This window comes from Leuciscus leuciscus, assembly GCF_965113295.1.
Source record: "Leuciscus leuciscus genome assembly, chromosome: 5".
NCBI lineage: Eukaryota > Metazoa > Chordata > Actinopteri > Cypriniformes > Leuciscidae > Leuciscus > Leuciscus leuciscus.
Window position 1 is genome coordinate 3436363 of NC_138729.1, and position 19447 is coordinate 3455809.

At 38.1% G+C, this 19447-nt stretch overlaps 1 protein-coding gene across 4 annotated transcripts in view; it reads right to left on the reverse strand.

Annotated features, from left to right (window-relative positions):
* Nucleotides 1-19447, reverse strand: part of rgs3a (regulator of G protein signaling 3a) — a 142241-nt gene that overhangs the window by 61564 nt on the left and 61230 nt on the right. For all 4 annotated transcript variants that reach the window (XM_082170509.1, XM_082170510.1, XM_082170511.1 and 1 more), the window contains one exon: nt 5706-6518. In XM_082170509.1, the coding sequence (XP_082026635.1) occupies nt 5706-6518 (813 nt within the window). The remainder of the gene's footprint in view (nt 1-5705; nt 6519-19447) is intronic.

Genomic DNA, 19447 nt, shown 5'->3' on the forward strand with positions numbered 1-19447 from the left:
ACTCACTTTGAATCATTCACCTCATTCACTCACCTTGAATCATTCACCTCATTCACTCACCTTGAATCATTCACCTCATTCACTCACTTTGAATCATTCACGTTATTCACTCACTTTGAATCATTCACCTCATTCACTCACCTTGAATCATTCACCTCATTCACTCTCTTTGAATCATTCACCTCATTCACTCTCTTTGAATCATTCACCTCATTCACTCTCTTTGAATCATTCACCTCATTCACTCTCTTTGAATCATTCACCTCATTCACTCTCTTTGAATCATTCACCTCATTCACTCACTTTGAATCATTCACCTCATTCACTCTCTTTGAATCATTCACCTCATTCACTCTCTTTGAATTATTCACCTCATTCACTCACTTTGAATCATTCACCTTATTCACTCTCTTTGAATCATTCACTTAATTCACTCTATTTGAATTATTCGCCTCATTCACTCACTTTGAATCATTCACCTCATTCACTCACCTTGAATCATTCACCTCATTCACTCACTTTGAATCATTCACCTCATTCACTCACTTTGAATCATTCACGTTATTCACTCACTTTGAATCATTCACCTCATTCACTCACCTTGAATCATTCACCTCATTCACTCTCTTTGAATCATTCACCTCATTCACTCTCTTTGAATCATTCACCTCATTCACTCTCTTTGAATCATTCACCTCATTCACTCTCTTTGAATCATTCACCTCATTCACTCTCTTTGAATCATTCACCTCATTCACTCACTTTGAATCATTCACCTCATTCACTCTCTTTGAATCATTCACCTCATTCACTCTCTTTGAATTATTCACCTCATTCACTCACTTTGAATCATTCACCTTATTCACTCTCTTTGAATCATTCACTTAATTCACTCTATTTGAATTATTCGCCTCATTCACTCACTTTGAATCATTCACCTCATTCACTCACCTTGAATCATTCACCTCATTCACTCACTTTGAATCATTCACCTCATTCACTCACTTTGAATCATTCACGTTATTCACTCACTTTGAATCATTCACCTCATTCACTCTCTTTGAATCATTCACTTCATTCACTCTATTTGAATCATTCACTTCATTCACTCACTTTGAATCATTCACTCTCTTTGAATCATTCACCTCATTCACTCACTTTGAATCATTCACTTCATTCACTCTATTTGAATTATTCACCTCATTCACTCACTTTGAATCATTCACCTTATTCACTCACTTTGAATCATTCACCTCATTCACTCACTTTGAATCATTCACGTTATTCACTCACTTTGAATCATTCACCTCATTCACTCACCTTGAATCATTCACCTCATTCACTCTCTTTGAATCATTCACCTCATTCACTCTCTTTGAATCATTCACCTCATTCACTCTCTTTGAATCATTCACCTCATTCACTCTCTTTGAATCATTCACCTCATTCACTCACTTTGAATCATTCACCTCATTCACTCTCTTTGAATCATTCACCTCATTCACTCTCTTTGAATTATTCACCTCATTCACTCACTTTGAATCATTCACCTTATTCACTCTCTTTGAATCATTCACTTAATTCACTCTATTTGAATTATTCGCCTCATTCACTCACTTTGAATCATTCACCTCATTCACTCACCTTGAATCATTCACCTCATTCACTCACTTTGAATCATTCACCTCATTCACTCACTTTGAATCATTCACGTTATTCACTCACTTTGAATCATTCACCTCATTCACTCTCTTTGAATCATTCACCTCATTCACTCTCTTTGAATCATTCACCTCATTCACTCTCTTTGAATCATTCACCTCATTCACTCTCTTTGAATCATTCACCTCATTCACTCTCTTTGAATCATTCACCTCATTCACTCACTTTGAATCATTCACCTCATTCACTCTCTTTGAATCATTCACCTCATTCACTCTCTTTGAATTATTCACCTCATTCACTCACTTTGAATCATTCACTTAATTCACTCTATTTGAATTATTCGCCTCATTCACTCACTTTGAATCATTCACCTCATTCACTCACCTTGAATCATTCACCTCATTCACTCACTTTGAATCATTCACCTCATTCACTCACTTTGAATCATTCACGTTATTCACTCACTTTGAATCATTCACCTCATTCACTCTCTTTGAATCATTCACTTCATTCACTCTATTTGAATTATTCACCTCATTCACTCACTTTGAATCATTCACCTTATTCACTCTCTTTGAATCATTCACTTAATTCACTCTATTTGAATTATTCACCTCATTCACTCACTTTGAATCATTCACCTCATTCACTCACCTTGAATCATTCACCTCATTCACTCACTTTGAATCATTCACCTCATTCACTCACTTTGAATCATTCACGTTATTCACTCACTTTGAATCATTCACCTCATTCACTCACCTTGAATCATTCACCTCATTCACTCTCTTTGAATCATTCACCTCATTCACTCTCTTTGAATCATTCACCTCATTCACTCTCTTTGAATCATTCACCTCATTCACTCTCTTTGAATCATTCACCTCATTCACTCTCTTTGAATCATTCACCTCATTCACTCACTTTGAATCATTCACCTCATTCACTCTCTTTGAATCATTCACCTCATTCACTCTCTTTGAATTATTCACCTCATTCACTCACTTTGAATCATTCACCTTATTCACTCTCTTTGAATCATTCACTTAATTCACTCTATTTGAATTATTCGCCTCATTCACTCACTTTGAATCATTCACCTTATTCACTCTCTTTGAATCATTCACTTAATTCACTCTATTTGAATTATTCGCCTCATTCACTCACTTTGAATCATTCACCTCATTCACTCACCTTGAATCATTCACCTCATTCACTCACTTTGAATCATTCACCTCATTCACTCACTTTGAATCATTCACGTTATTCACTCACTTTGAATCATTCACCTCATTCACTCTCTTTGAATCATTCACCTCATTCACTCACTTTGAATCATTCACCTCATTCACTCACTTTGAATCATTCACGTTATTCACTCACTTTGAATCATTCACCTCATTCACTCACTTTGAATCATTCACGTTATTCACTCACTTTGAATCATTCACCTCATTCACTCTCTTTGAATCATTCACCTCATTCTCTCTCTTTGAATCATTCACCTCATTCACTCACTTGAATCATTCACCTCATTCACTCACTTTGAATCATTCACCTCATTCACTCACTTTGAATCATTCACCTCATTCACTCACTTTGAATCATTCACCTCATTCACTCACTTTGAATCATTCACCTTATTCACTCACTTTGAATCATTCACCTCATTCACTCTCTTTGAATCATTCACCTTATTCACTCACTTTGAATCATTCACCTCATTCACTCACTTTGAATCATTCACCTTATTCACTCACTTTGAATCATTCACCTCATTCACTCACTTTGAATCATTCACCTTCAGGTGATAATACCAAGCTACATTAATATATACTGTCCCTACCATGGCAATAAATGATACTTTTACATTATACACACACTAGAAAATGTTTTTTGCAGGTTTGTTTCAGTCAACTGTAGCTAAAAATACACTTTTACCACAATTCTCTTTTTGTTCTTAGTATTGTGCTACAGTTTTACAAAGCGTGAAACCCTTTTAAAACGATCAAGCTGTCCAAATGATTCTTATCCAGAACATTTTGCTAATCCATTTGACCAACACATGTAACAGAACTGACTCAAAAGAGTTTCATTCACAATTAATTTTAGTCTGACGCACAGTTATGGTCTTGCTTGTGTTACCTCGAGTTTAAAATGAGTGGAAGCTCAAGCTGTGGTCAATTGATGTTGTTTATCCTGTAGTTTTTAACATCGCACTGTAAATGAACAGAAAAATGCCATCGCTTGACCCTTGACCTATGCCCAGCATGCACCTGTCTGCATGTGTGCCACTTTATGTGCCAAACAAAACTCAAAAACGCTACGACTCAAAAGCCGACTCAAAAGCCTAAACATTATCTGTGTTCTTAACAGAGCTTGATAACGTCTTCATATACTGTTTAAACTGCTTAAAGAGCAAAATAAATCGACAGAACGGCACTTAGTGGACAAAACAGTGTTCATTCTGAGCCATATCAACAAATATCAATATATCAGATTACATATGGAATGATGAGCATGAAAATATCAGCAGAATTTGTCCACACGTTATTAAAAACTAATTTAATTGTATTAATTATATCACTATAGCACAATAGTCACAATAACTGCGTATATAGCGACTACACAACGTAAATGCATTTTATGTGCGTGATTTTTATTATTATTCAGTCCTTACAAAGTAATTACTAACCCAGACACAGTAACGTGTGATCTAATATCCAATGCATTTTATATTTTAGTATAAAAATATCTCTTTTCTCTCAACAAATACAAGTTACTGTTAAAAGAGGATGTGATATCTGTGCTTTCCTCGTTTTATGCAGCTTGTTTATGGGTAAATTAGTTAAACTGTGACTGAAATGGTGCTGTTTGTATATCAATAATCACTGTATTTTAAGGCAATTAATAACCTGTGCTCAAGTAAACACATGTTTACAGGGACCCTTACAGGGTCTGGGAAAATTTACAGAAACGAATTATTTGTGTTTAATTAAGGCAAGTGTCAATATCTCTATTGTTCATGATGGATTGATGTGATTGGATCAAACCCCTAACCTTCGACCCTGCAATCCTTATGCAAAGAACATAAATGATAAAAAAAAATCTGACTTTTGACTTTCACCTGGCAAAAACATCCTATAGACTTACATTGAGCAGAATATCATAGGTTTGTGAATTTTTTTGGGGGCCCTATTTTAAGGATCTAAGCACATGGTCTAAAGCACACGGCGCAAGTACACTTAGGGCGTGTCCGGGAAAAATATTCAGCGCGCCCAGCGCATGGTCTAATAGGGTTGTCTCTATTCTCTTAATGAGTAATGGGTGTGTTTTGTCTCTATTCTCTTAATGCGTAATGGGCGTTTTGTGTTTTGGGCGTAATGTGAAATAAACCAATCAGAGTTTATCTAGCATTCCCTTCAAAATCCAGTTGCGCTTGTGCCATGATGGATTCACTATTTACATGGCGGAATTTGCAAGCGGAAAAACTGAACGCTTCTCTAGCGAGGAAACGGATTCTACGTTTTGCACGTACACTTTGTCCCTGTAGATGGTCTGCTCATGTGCTTTAACCTCACACACGAGCAGACCATCTACGGGACAAAGTGTACGCGCGTCATGGACCCGACTATAGGCTCATATTACTAACGCGCTCTTTAAATAACAAACAAAAAAACTGCGCCATTGACTTTAGAGCAGGTTTCAGTTGGTCAATGGCTCAGTCTATAGTGGCTCAGTCTAGTGGCTCAGTCAATAGCTGGTTTTCAGACCATCAGCCCATGGACCACAGATGCATTTGCTATTTAAACAAGGCGGCGCAGGACGTGAAAATGAAAACTGCGTCGGGCTGAAACTAGCAAAACACAGCGGGTGTATGATAGGGCCCTATATCTTTGGGTGAACTATTCTTTGTGTCTTTGTCTTGTGCTGTGCATGTGCTTTTGTGAAGAACATGAGTGGTGCTTATATATACTAATATATCAGCTGAAGCAACTAACATGGCAAAGGGGAATTATTAATAAACTCTTTGGACTTACTTTTCTCCCGGAGAACAGCATGCACAGCTGATGCATGGACCCTCCGTTCTTCGTCAGCTCTTTCTTCAGGGTTCTGGGTGAGGGAAGCGTCCACCCGCCCGTGTGTGTCCCTGAGCCCTCCATGCAGTGGATGGCGTTATCAGAAGTGAAGCAGGTCGTGCGCGGGTCCTGGAGAAGACTTCCCTCGCTGTGTGTGCGTCTGCGCAGGGAGTTCTGCACGCTGAGTCCGCTCGGGTGCTTTTCACATGAAGAGGCTTCGACCATGCTCCTGCGTTTACTGTCACTGCGCTCCAGGTAGTTCTCGTCGCTATCCTCCTCCTCCTCCTCCTCGTCCTCATCCTCGTCCTCATCCTCGTTCTCGTACTCTTCATCGGTGCCGGGGGTGGAGAGGGCATCCGCACTGAAGGAGCGATCCAATCGAAGCTCGGGGATGACAAATGATGAAGATGATGATGAAGGGGGAGCATTCGTGTCCAGCGCATCTGAAGCATTATCTTCATCAACAAGCAGCTGTTTTTCCTCATCACAGTCTCGTGTGTGTGCGTGCGAGAACTCTTTCTCTTTGCCCTCGTCCTCGTAGACGCTGCTCTCTGTGCTTCTGCCATCTTCTCCTTCAGTGGAGGGTGGAGGTGTTGGAGGAACCAGGTTCTCCTCCAGAGAGGTACACATGTCCTCCAGCAGCGTGAGACTCCTGGACCGAGGGCTCGCTGTGGTGACCGAAGCGTCCGACAGGTTCCCCGGGGACTGGTCCTCCTCAGAGGTCATTCTCTGGCCCCTGAGGTCACATGGCTCATCTTGCTTGGGTTCAAGCATCTGACAACAGAAGAACACAGTGTTGCAACACCGTTACATCACCATTTCTAATAGATATGCAAGTTCTGCATTCTTACGCACTATTCTATGCCGTTTTGTGCAAAATTTTAAAATAACATTTTAAAAATGCATTTTAGAGCATTTTAACTACCCAGATGATGCACTCATTTAACGATCTAAGCGCATGGTCTAAAGCGCAGGGCGTGAGTTCACTTAGGTTGTGTCCGAATCCACTTTTGCAAGTTTAACGACGGGATAAATGGTCAGCGCACCCGGTGCATGGTCTAAAAGGGTGCATTGTCCCTGTGAGTAATGGGTGTGTTTTGGGATTTACGTGCGTTAAACCAATCAGAGTCTCATCTCCCATTCTCTTTAAATGACAGCTGCGCTCACGCCATGGCGGATTCACTATTTACATGACGGAATTTAAAAGTGGAAAGACCGAAGGCGTCTCCAGAGCGCGAGGTATAAGTGCACAAGCAGACCATAGACGGGACAAGCTGGATTCCACCATATCTTTATGTACACAATAATAATCTTTAACATTGTAATCTGTTTATTTTAAATATTTGGCATGTTTGTGTCCTGTGTGTTTAATAAGCAGAGTGTATGTGCGTTGTGGACCCTCCTATTGACTTTAGAGCAGGTTTCAGTTGGTCAATGGCGCAGTCTATTTCTGTTGCCTCAAAATAGCAACGCACCAACAATGTGCCAGAACACACCTGGTTCTCAGACCAGCAGCCCATGGGCGCACAAATGGGCGCAAATGCATTTGCTATTTAAACAACGTGGCAACAAATGATAACTGCATCGGGCTGAAACTAGCAAAACACACTTGCGTCGTGCTTGGCGCTGCATTGCGCCGGGTGGAAGATAGGGCCCTAAATGTGAAACATTGGACACTTCATGCATTCACATTTTGCGGAATTTTGGTAACACTTTATTTTGATGGTCCCTTTTGAACATTCTGTGGACTATAAGTAACTTTGCAACTACTGGTCAACTAACTCTGAGTAGAGTATTAGTAGACTTTCTGCTTAATATCGGCAAACACTTTTGTGATGCTCCTCAACAGACATTATACTGACTATAAGCAACTTTGCAACTACATGTCAACTTATTCTAACCCGAACCCTACCAGTCTACTAATACTCTACTAACACTGTAATGAGAGTTAGAAGGCATGTACTATAGGTGTAATGTTACTTATAGTCAACAGAATGTGTTAAAGGGACCATCAAAATAAAGAGAAACTAAAATTTTAAAAAGGACGTGCATTTTAAATACCCGGATGATGCACTCATTTAACTGAAAAAACTAAATGTGGAACATTGGACACTTCATGCACTCACATTTTAACAAACTCTACCCTAAACCTAAAGGTTATTGTTAAAGAAAATGTATTTGATGAAACAACCTTGCTATTTTATCTTGCTTCTTCAAGTCTTTGAGCTCTTTTATCGTGACTTGTGTTTCACCGGACTTGTACCCAAGCAAGTTCAATGATGTACCAGATGATAAAAGATAAAAGTTGTTGGTGTTTTACTGCCTCTAGTGTTCATTTCAGTGAATTGTGTGTATATTTAAGTTTTTGGAGTTTTGAAAAAATGTAGGTAGAGACACATTTTTCTAATGAGCCTAGATTGATACTTAAAGTTGCAACTGTGCGTTAAAAAGGGATGCCAAGGGGTCCTGATGTCAATATGTGACATATGAGATGTTGCAACAACCCTGGACAAACGGGCATCAGATTAAATAAAACATAAATATGAATATTTTCAATCCTGGTCCTGCAAACCCAAATCACTGCATATTTTGTCACACAGTTTGTCACTATACAAAACAAAAACTATAAAACAAGTGAGTTGCCAATAATAATCTAGTACACGTCGGCTAATATGCATGAGGAAAAGAGATGTGAAAATATAATATCAGTAATAACAGACATTCACATTCAGATGGGATTAGATTTTCCTAGAGGAGAGAGCTGGAAAACAAACGGTAATTTAATTTGCTCTGGAATTTGTGCAGAGATTGTGTGAGAAAAACACAGACTTGGCAGAAACAGCAACATACTGCGAAATGCGAATTTCTCTAATTTCCTCCAGGAAAACTATTCCCGTCTGAATAGGGCTTCTTTTCTGTCTTTGTTTTTGTTTCAGGTTCCAAAGACGCTGGGTGCGATTAGTTAAAAAACAAAACAAAAAAAAACAGAGGGAGTACATTTGAAGTAAAATACAGAAAATAATTACTTAAACTGAATTAATGAGGCGGACAATCATTGGTAGACAAATTTGTTATATATTCAGTCCAGGGCAAGTCGTAAAGTCAAACTGACTAAAGGCTGCTTGCAAAGCTGAAAAGAAGAATCTATAAAGCATTTTTAAAAAGCATTTTCAGAAATGGAAAATGCATCCCGTCTCAGCAGAAGAGAGGATAAAATGTGTCGTCTTCGGGGATAAAGAATGAATGACCAGAAGGGGGGATATCAAACGCAGATGCAGGGAAACTAGTTTACTAGTTCACTAACTAGTTCTTCAACATTGTATATGTTACTAGATCTATCAAATGATAGAGAGAGAGAGAGAGAGAGAGAGAGAGAGAGAGAGAGAGAGAGAGAGACAGAGACAGAGACAGAGACAGAGACATAGATAGATAGATAGATAGATAGATAGATAGATAGATAGACAGACAGACAGACAGACAGACAGACAGACAGACAGACAGACACACACACACACACACACACACACACACACACACACACACACACACACACACACACACACACACACACACACACACACACACACACACACACTCTCTGGTGAGAAATAAACTCTCTTTACTGCAACAGAAAACAAGCTCAGCTGATGCAGCCAAAAGCAGAAGTCATAAGATTTGAAGAATTCATATAACCCCGGCTCACATGATGTACGGCGCATTAGCTCTCTCTCTCATCCATAACTGGAGCTTCGCTAAGAATGAGCCTCTTATCTTGCCGGTGGTATTTTTAGGTTGTGTAAAAGGTTACTACTGAACAGAGCGACACGGAGGAAATTAGGGCACAAGAACCGAAGACAGATGATTTCCTTAAACTCTCTCTTTGGCTCAGTTATCCGTGACGGGATGGTTCAGTCTGAGTCCCACGTGCATCACTCTCCCATCGTGACGCAGAAGAGAAAAATAGAATAGTTGCGTAATGTGAAAAAAATGTGTTTGGGGGGAAAAAGAAATAAGATAAAAGATAAAATAAGAGAGCAGCATGACCTACAGCTTTGACAGAAATAGACAGAATGGATTATACAAAGACAAGATAGATATTTTTTGCCTGTGCAAAAGTGTAATGGGTCGTTGCTAGGGTGTTGCTAAGTGTTTTGCTGTTCACGTTGCTCAGTGGTAGCGAGCATGTTCAAGGTGGTTGCTTATTGGCTCAAATCAAAAGAGCCCAACCCTACATGTTGAAATGGGCAATGTGCCTTTGCAAACACCACTAATTATTAAATCAATAAGGGTGCAGTATTACTTTATTCCCGCTGCTTGTACAACCTTTTTAGTGGCTCCCAGGAAATCATCTCATCTATTATTCATTCAAAGCATTAAGCCGTCCAACAACGATGACTGGAAAACATATTTTGAGCAGAGATAACTTTTTTTTTATGCAGAATGATACTGTGAATTTGTCAAAAGATCTTTGAACTGTATATGAACACCAAAGACTTTAGATATACAAAGACAGTGCATTCGTATATCTAGCCTTCAAAATAAGCTTTTAATGCTATTTGAGCATAAGAAACAACACTTGTGGGCCAGATCATGTTGCTGCTTTTAAATGTCATGTAAGCAGGTTTTGAGGTTTCATGATTCCCCCATTGTAGTCGATAGGATGTGGTCTGGCGTTATGAATACGGCCACAGAGTGAACTGAGTTTCCTTGAAAGGGTCTTTGATGAACACTTATATCTGCATGTGAAACCAGAATTGTTTAAATGTGTGAAGTTTAAGACATGCTCTATGCAAGCTATCTATGTAATGACTTGCTTTTATTGTGTTGTTGTGTTCTGAAATATGTCAGACTGCAATTAGTGGAATTGCATTAGCAGCAAGAACGCTATAGCGCACATTAACACAAACTGTCTTTTATACACACAGTTTTCTCTTTTCTCTGTCAGGTCAACTACTGCAATGGACCCTTTTCACAGACTGCATGTGATGATGCGTTTCCAGGTATTAATATTGTATATAATCCTAAGATTTTTTTATTTATTTAATGTAGCCTATAATTAGTGTTGTCTTACCTTGGCATAAAATGACTGAAAACTGGTTGCATGAGTGTTTCTAATACAAACGGCTGAGGGAAAGATAGCAAATATGACACCTTTCTCTCTCTTCTCACCACCGCAGTCAATGTCTTGATATTTTTTTCCCCTCTTTTGGACAGTCACAGGCCATTTGGGAGTAGACGTCAAAGCTGGTGGCAGAAAAACGGAGGTAACAAGTGGAGGAAAACGGGTGGGATCCAGGGAATAAGGGGGAAATGTCTTTGGATGTCAGAATCGGAATGCAGAAGAAAAGATGGTCTTCATTTTCATAGAAAACCGTCATCAAAGACGCCCTTGAAGATAAACACTGACATTTTTGGTTGCAAGTCATTAACTCTTTCCCTGTCATTGACAGAATTGTCTGGCTTTCCGTGTTTTCACTGTTATACGGTAGGGGGCGCTATTAGTACAGAATCTCCAGATCAAAACTCAGGCAAAAAAGAAACATAAACAATTGATAAACGCATTGCTTATGCATGTTGTAGTCTCTGGGGTAACAACTATTTTCTCAGCTTTTTGCTCAAAATGTTGCTTTTTCATAAAGCTTACCCACGTTCACGTGTTGACTGATTGTTTGTTTGTTTGATTAAAAGCAGAGAGTCTGTTCTTTCTTTTGATATATTGCATGTTCAGATATTCTAACAAAATATTCTGGGGGCCATGAACGTTTTGTGAAAATGATTAAAAAAATTGCCGCTGACTGGCAACTTTCTTCTTTTTTTTAACGCTGGCGGGGAAAGCTGAGATAATTAGTCTACTATTCAAGCATGAATTTGATGTGAACAATAGAAATACATTCTATTCACATTCAGTTCACAAGGGGCATGATGTATTTACCCTAGCCCAAACTCTACAGTTACAGTATGAAATCATATTTAAACCTATAACTTTTTACATAGATAACATTTGAACCTATTACTTTTTAATCTCACAATTCTAACATTTTCTTGCAATTGCGAAATTATGGGCCCTATCTTGCACCCTGCGCAATTGAAACCTAGTCTAAAGTCAGTGGCGCGTTATTCAGATGCTATTTTAAGGGCGCATGCTTGGCCATAATGTAGCGTGTGCACAACGCGCATAGACTTTGCTTCTCTACTCTACACAGACGCAGCAGTTCCCATTTTTCCAAATCATACATAATTCCAAGGAAAAATATTACCACATGAGGGAAATCATTGTGGTGTCCATGAAGATGTGAAAAAAATAGGCATTAATCTAGCTTACACATTTACCCAAATTAATATACGCCTGTTTAACCGAAGCTAATTTGGGTGTGTTTCTCCATCCCCATACAATGTCACTTCTCTGTCTTTTACGGCCCTGACAAGAACCTCGGTCTCCTCGGCTGTGAACCGCTCCTGCCGTGCGCCTGTCAAATCCGCCGTTATAATAGCAAACCGCCATGGAACAAGCGCGCCTGCTTTTAAAGGGAATGTGAGATGACGCTCTGATTGGTTTTCTCGAAACCACACCTATGAGTAATGAAGCTACTTCAGACCAACCCATTTTAGATTTGCGTCGGGCGCAAGAGTCATTTATCCCGCCGGTATAATAGCAACAGCGCCCGAGATCTGCCCACAAAGTTACTTGCGTTTCGCGTTTGATACTTGCATTTCAGATCGTTAAAATAGGGCCCTATATCTTCCTTTATTATTGGCAATTGCGAGTTTATATCACGAGAAAAAAATGAATTCTGAGATATAAACACAAATGCCAATTACTGTTTTTATTTTTATATTCTGTGACTTCCACAGAACTGTCACTTTCTGACACCAGGTAGGCTCCGCCCACAAAATACAAAAAAAGAAATGGTATTGTGGACTTTTTTTTCTTTTGCTAATTTAGCAAATTAGAACACAAACATTTTATTTGTTGTAGTTTCCATTCATCATTATATAAGTTTACCCAACAGTTTCTGACTAGAGAGTCTGAGAGTAACAAGTCTTAAGCTGTGATCTCCTGCTGCTAATGTCAACTACAGCAAGTGTGTAGAATTAGTGTTCACACAAGAGTCAAAGCCACTGGTGAACGAGCCGGAAAGAGCTACAGCACATGTAGATCATGGATGATTTAACTCTACACAACTAGCACCATCATCTGAAGGAGTACATTTATTTAGTAATACAGGGGTGGTAGTGGCGCAGTGGATAAGACACATGCCTTTGGTGTGAGAGACCCGGGTTCGAATCCACTGTGAGACACCAATGTGTCCCTGAGCAAGACACTTAACCCCTAGTTGCTCCAGAGGCGTGCGACCTCTGACATATATAGCAATTGTAAGTCGCTTTGGATAAAAAGCGTCAGCTAAATGAATAAATGTAAATGTAAATGTACATCCCATCATCAAAACACGACACAGAGAAGAGGGATATCAGGCTAAAGACCAGCAGACCCATGGCTCAAGGTGAGGGGAATGATTCAGGGGCCGTTTACACGACACTGTTTTCAACAAAACGTAAAAAAATGTATGTGTTTAGGCCGTTCATTTAAACGACAATGGCGTTTTGGGCGCCTGAAAACGAAAATTTTTAAGTGCAAGTTTTTTAAAACGGTCTCCGTGTAAACAACAAAAACGTAAATCTTTGAAGACGATGATGTCATGTACATGCAGATTACGGGTTCAGTCTATAGTGTTTCATCGCCATCTACTGGCCTGGCAGCAGAATACAGCGTTTTCGTTGTTTGTCCAGCACTACATTGTTCTCCTGTCACATAGGTTTATGATTTAGTTTGAAGCACAACAAACAAAGCGCAAGTTTGAAATTACGTCCCGCACACAGAGAAGTTGAAACACTTTATTCAATTGAGCATTGTACCAAAAACGTACCGAACTGTCTCGAATTGTTGTGTCCCGTTACACCCCTACACCTCCAACAATGACTGATTACCTCATCTTCTCAGTCGAACATGACCGGACACAGCGAACACACTGAGTGCACATCGTCACTGGCAAACTGAAAGGGCAACATCACTTTAGGGAAGATGAGACACTAGTTATATCATATACGATAAGTTATCATCAGAGATCTTGTGATCCACGTCTCGCTGTCGCTTCCCGAGCTCGTCTGGCCCCGAGGCTGGGGATCGGGACGTTTCTTTTTAAAGAAAGCAATCTGGGAGTGAAGCAATTTTAGCTTCATATGCTCACAATGCGTACAGTCGCGAGCAACTCAGCTGAGTCGGGCTGAAACAAAGACGAGATGTTATCAGGACCCTGAAAACTAAATTGTGCCTCTGTCTTGTTATATATTAATGAAGACACTCGCATACAGAGCATCAAGCTTCATCGGGCTTCAGAGATCCTCAACTACTGAACTCAACGACTTCAAAGGGAACACTGCCTTTTACTAAATAAATAAATACCAATGTGTTAGCCACATCTCATCAAAACCTAGCTTGAATATTGTGTAAACCAGTAGATAACTGAAACTAAACCTAAAACTAAACAAAATGTATATAAATTATTTTTAAAAACTTAAACATTTTTCATTTTTATTTAGTTTAACTTGATGTACTAAAATAACTACAACTAAAATAGAAATGAATAACTTCATTTCTTGAACAACAAATTCTTCCTCAGAACTGGTTTTCCGTTACAAATATCTCAATATTCTTAAGTCGAGATACATTTACTAAAGACGCAAAATGACCAATTGGCAGATATTTTTTAAGCATAAACTCACTTTATTTTGATACAATTTTCAGTAAACAACACTTAATAATGACTTCTTAATAAGTAAATGTATCTTGATTTAAAATATTTAGATATTTGTACTGAAAAACAAGACAAAAATACTGAGAAAATCATTTTTGCAGTGTAGACATATTTAAAATATATATATATATAACATAAAAATGACAAACACAACAAAATTGCTAACAATTTTTAAGCTAAAATGCAAACGGAAAAATATAAAAATAAAAACTAATTCAAAATATTAATAAAAACTATAATACTATCTGAATGATACTAAAATAACTGCCTTCAACACTTGATGAATCTGTAACTTACAGAGAAAGAATCCAAGACAAAATTAATACCTAATAATTATTTCATAAAAACTCCATTACCTGGAGGAAGGTTTTTTAATGAGTGATTAGCAATGGATGAAACAATCTAAAATGTGTTGGCAACTTTGCCTTTATCATTTTCCATTACTCTATCAATAATTGTACCTAATAATACATTAAGGTTTGGTCTTGTTAAGCATCCTCCACAGTGATTTATGATCAGTTTTCATGAAAAAAAGGATTATGTATGTTTTCAGACCTTCATACCATTGAGTCGGCCTCAGACGACACATTCTCAAACCATTAAAGTACAGTATGGTGCTCAAAAATATCGAAAGCTTTCTCAAAATGGCAATATCCAATTTAATTAGCCGTCTTTGTACAATTCCCATGAGTGCACCGGCTTTTATCAGTCCACCAGGAAACATGTTTATCCGCACAGTGACTTTGCAAGGTTGGCATTAAACCTTTCAAAGACATTTTAGCAAGTAAACTAAATGGAAGAATCTCACGAAACCAGTCAAGAATCTGTAATTCCAAAAATCAAAAAAAAAAAGCAGCCAATTGATTTTCCTTAAAGAACACAATGGCTATTTTTAGGACCATTAATATGTTCTGCTTTGTGATATTTTTCCGGGGTCTGTGGAGGCACCGCGGGGAATACTCCAATAATTGTTTGATTAAAATATGTGTTAAACAAAAATACAATATTAAGTACAGAATTTAAACTGCTTAAGAACGGATATAGTCACAATCACTGAAAAAAATATTGTGTGTATCTGTAAGTGCATGTTAACGGCATCAAGCCCTCTTTTTTCAAGCAGTCGACTACATTATTATATAAAATGTTATATATTTAAAAAAAATGATTGATTTATAGTGCATTTTCAGCATGTCCCATGCAAGGAAATGAAGAAAACAACTTGAATCTCAGACATTTACGCATTTGCCAGACGCTTTTATCCAAAGCGACTCATATTGCATTTCAAGGTACACTTTTACATTCCTATCATTTCTTGCTTTCCCTGGGAATCGAACTCATGACCTTAGCGTCGCAAGCGCCAACGCCCTAATGTTTGAGCTACAGGAAAGACAGTTACAATGTGTTGGTTGTGTATTCTAGACGAAATTAAAGACAGATCTTGAGGTTAAAGATGAGAGGAGGAGTTCAGGAATGTGTCTGGACTGTATTGATAGACGTCATGATCATCTGAGCTTCAGCTGACTGTGTGCTTGACTAACATGACCTGTCTAAAGCTATGCTTTATTTCTGCCAGTGTTGTTTAGAAACGTCATAATACCCATCTAGGTTACACTTTATGTTGATAGTCCACTTCAGACATTCTTAACTAACTTTGCAACTACATGTCAACTAGCAGTCATTGGAGTATTAGTAGAGGGTTAGTAGAATAAGTTGGCATATAGTTGCAAAGTTACTTATAGTCAGTAGAATGTCTGTTGAGGAGCATCAAAATAAAGTCTATTAATACTCTAATGACTGCTAGTAGACATGTTACAAAGTTACTTATAGTTAGGAGAATGTCTAAAGTGGGCTATCAAAATAAAGTGTAAGCAATAGTCAACTGGCTTTTCCTCACCATTTGCTATTTATAGACCATCAGCGCACAAAACATACTTCTTTAAAAGCGATAGTTCACCCCCAAATAGAAATTCTGTCATCATTTATTCACTCTCAGTCTTATGAATCTTTCATTCATAAAAAAACAGTACTGTGCAAAAGTCTTAGGCATGTTAATACCCCCCACCCCCCAAAAAAATGGTTTTAAGTCAATTATTTATATATTATGCTGTAGTGTGTCAGTAGGAAATATCAGTTTACATTTCCAAACATTATTTTTGCCATTAATTGTAATAATCCAGTGAGATTTGTGTATGCACAAGGAGTCTGACAACAGCCGGTATGATCTGATCTCACCATCATCGAGTCCGTCTGTGATTACATGAAGAAACAGAAGAAACTGAGACAGACTAAATCCAGAAGAACTGTGGGAACGTCTCCGAGATGCTTGAAGAAACCTTCCTTCAAGCATCTTGGATATTATATATTATATTATATTATATTATATTATATTATATTATATTATATTATATTATATTATATTATATTATATTATATTATATTATATTATATTATATTTATTATATTATATTATAATCAATATTAACATGCCTAAGACTTTTGCACAGTACTGTATATTCTCTCATAATTTTTGTCCATTCATTTAAAGTCAATGCAATCAACATTTTCAAGCTTCAAAAGTAGCATAAAGACATTGTAAAATTGTCTCTTCTGAAGAGACACGATCATATATGATATGATGAACAGATTTAATTCAGACTTTTATTCAAATAAACACTGATCGATGCACAATCACAGCAATCACAAACATCATACCATCAAATATGGAAAGAGAAGCTCAACCATGTGATCTTGACTCGTGAGAACAAACCTCACAGGTCAAGCAAGAGCGTTTAAGCCTCCGTTTACAGTATTTGATCGTCACACTATAATCTTTCACATTTTTTGCAGGTGCAAAATTCTGGCCAGTTATTAATACACATATCAAAATCTGCAGAGCAGATTTTTTTCTTACTTGCCATAAACTCTAGAATTTCCTACATTGTTCAGGATTCAGACACACGAGTCAGTTTTAGACTGCAGACTCATCTCTTTAGCCAAGCATACACATAATTCATCATCTAAACACATGGTTACGCATTAATTAGTATAATATAGTTGGTACTTAAATATGACTTCGATTTAAACATATGCAATATAACAAAACAGACTAAGTTCAGTTTCTTTGTCCGCAGCATGTAGTGTTGCTCAGGTGCTCAACAGTATCTTAATAAATGATCATTTCCTACATTTCCAGATATAGGAACTGGGTTAAAGGCATATAAAATAATCAATAATATACAGTAATATCCCACAACATCCTAATCAATATTTTGGTAAACTAGCTTTATGATCATACAAACACTGATACAGTATTGAAGGCATAAAAAGGTTGTGGGCAACATCAGATAGATGATGAGCTGAGAGCTTGGAAGGGAACTGAGAAGCTCATACAAATAAATAAATCTTGATTAAATATTTGACCCAAACACAGAGCTTTGATAAAACCGTTTCTCTCTGTTTTAAAGGGTCCTGTCACCAGGAATCGACCAATGAATAATGTTGGTGAACATTAATGCTGGGATGATTGATAAATCAATGGGACACTGAAGGTAATTGTCTGCTGTCCCGGTGGGTTCGTGCTCACAGAATGAGGGAATCATTGGGAGAGACGTGTCTTTACAGCGGCTTCGGTACAGCATTAGAAACAGCAGATTAAAGGAGTGACTGAATGGGCTGGGGGGGGGGCAAACACCTCGAAGCGGACACATGGAGAGGAACGTGCCTCGCACACCAAAACACCACCGGATCAACAAGAGGAATGAAGAAAGATACTGAGACAATAGGCACTAATACACACGTACACTCTCGGAAAAGAAATGGTCAACAATTGTGCCTTTAGGGGAACAGCATCTCGTCACTGAGACACACTGCAATACTCAGTGTGTTTGTCTTGTTTTCCAGTACAAATATCTTAACATTCTTAAATCAACATGCATTTACTTAGGAAGCACAATAAGACGATGCATAAGATATTAAGTCTTGTTTTCTGAAAAAAAAAAAAAAATCTAAATTAAGTGAGTTTAAACTTAAAACAAGACAAACATCTGCCAATGGTGGACAGAAAAATAAACTTTATTAAGATATATTTCACAGTGATGTGGATTTTTGGTTGTTCATGGGATGAAATGTTAACAAACATGAACTAACGTGAACGATGCTGTTGACGGGCCAGCGCTGCATCGTCACGAAAGTTTAAGCCTTGACAATTAAAATATTAAAGCGCAAGAAGACGTGAAAGGGAGCTCATTTCATTACTCGTCCAGAAAACTTTGTCTCAGACAGCGCGCGAATACTAAACTGAGCTCTCTTTCACATCTTCTTGTGCTTGAGCAGATTTACACACAAAATAGCGAGTATCCTAGTAAACATAGTTTGGTATGCTTTAACCCTTTAGAACCGGCTGTGTCGTCGCCGACACATTCCAGCAAGCCGTATTCATTTTACCGTAACTCTTCAACCGTTTGCACTATCAAAACCATTCAAATTGCCCAACAACATGCGCTTTTCGTCAATATACGGCTTATTACGGTAATTTCATGCTTTGCGTCAGCAAATGACAGCAGCTTCCTGGCAGAACGGGAAGGAAGGATTTGAACAGAGAGATACGAAGCACGGCAGGTTAGAGTGTTTTAGATTGCATAAAATAATAAAAGAAATGAACAAATACATGGTGAAAGAAGTGGTAGACAGCAGAAGAGGGGATTGGGATGATTTTTAATGAAACTTGAGAGGTGGATGGCCATTACTCTTTCACGTATATCTTAGCATGTGGTGTGTGTATGTGTATGTGTGCGTGCCTAGTATGAATGCATGCATTTGTGTGTGTGCGTGTGTATGAAAAAAAAGTGTCCTAAATGAAAACTGTGCAACCCAATGTCACAAAAAAGACTT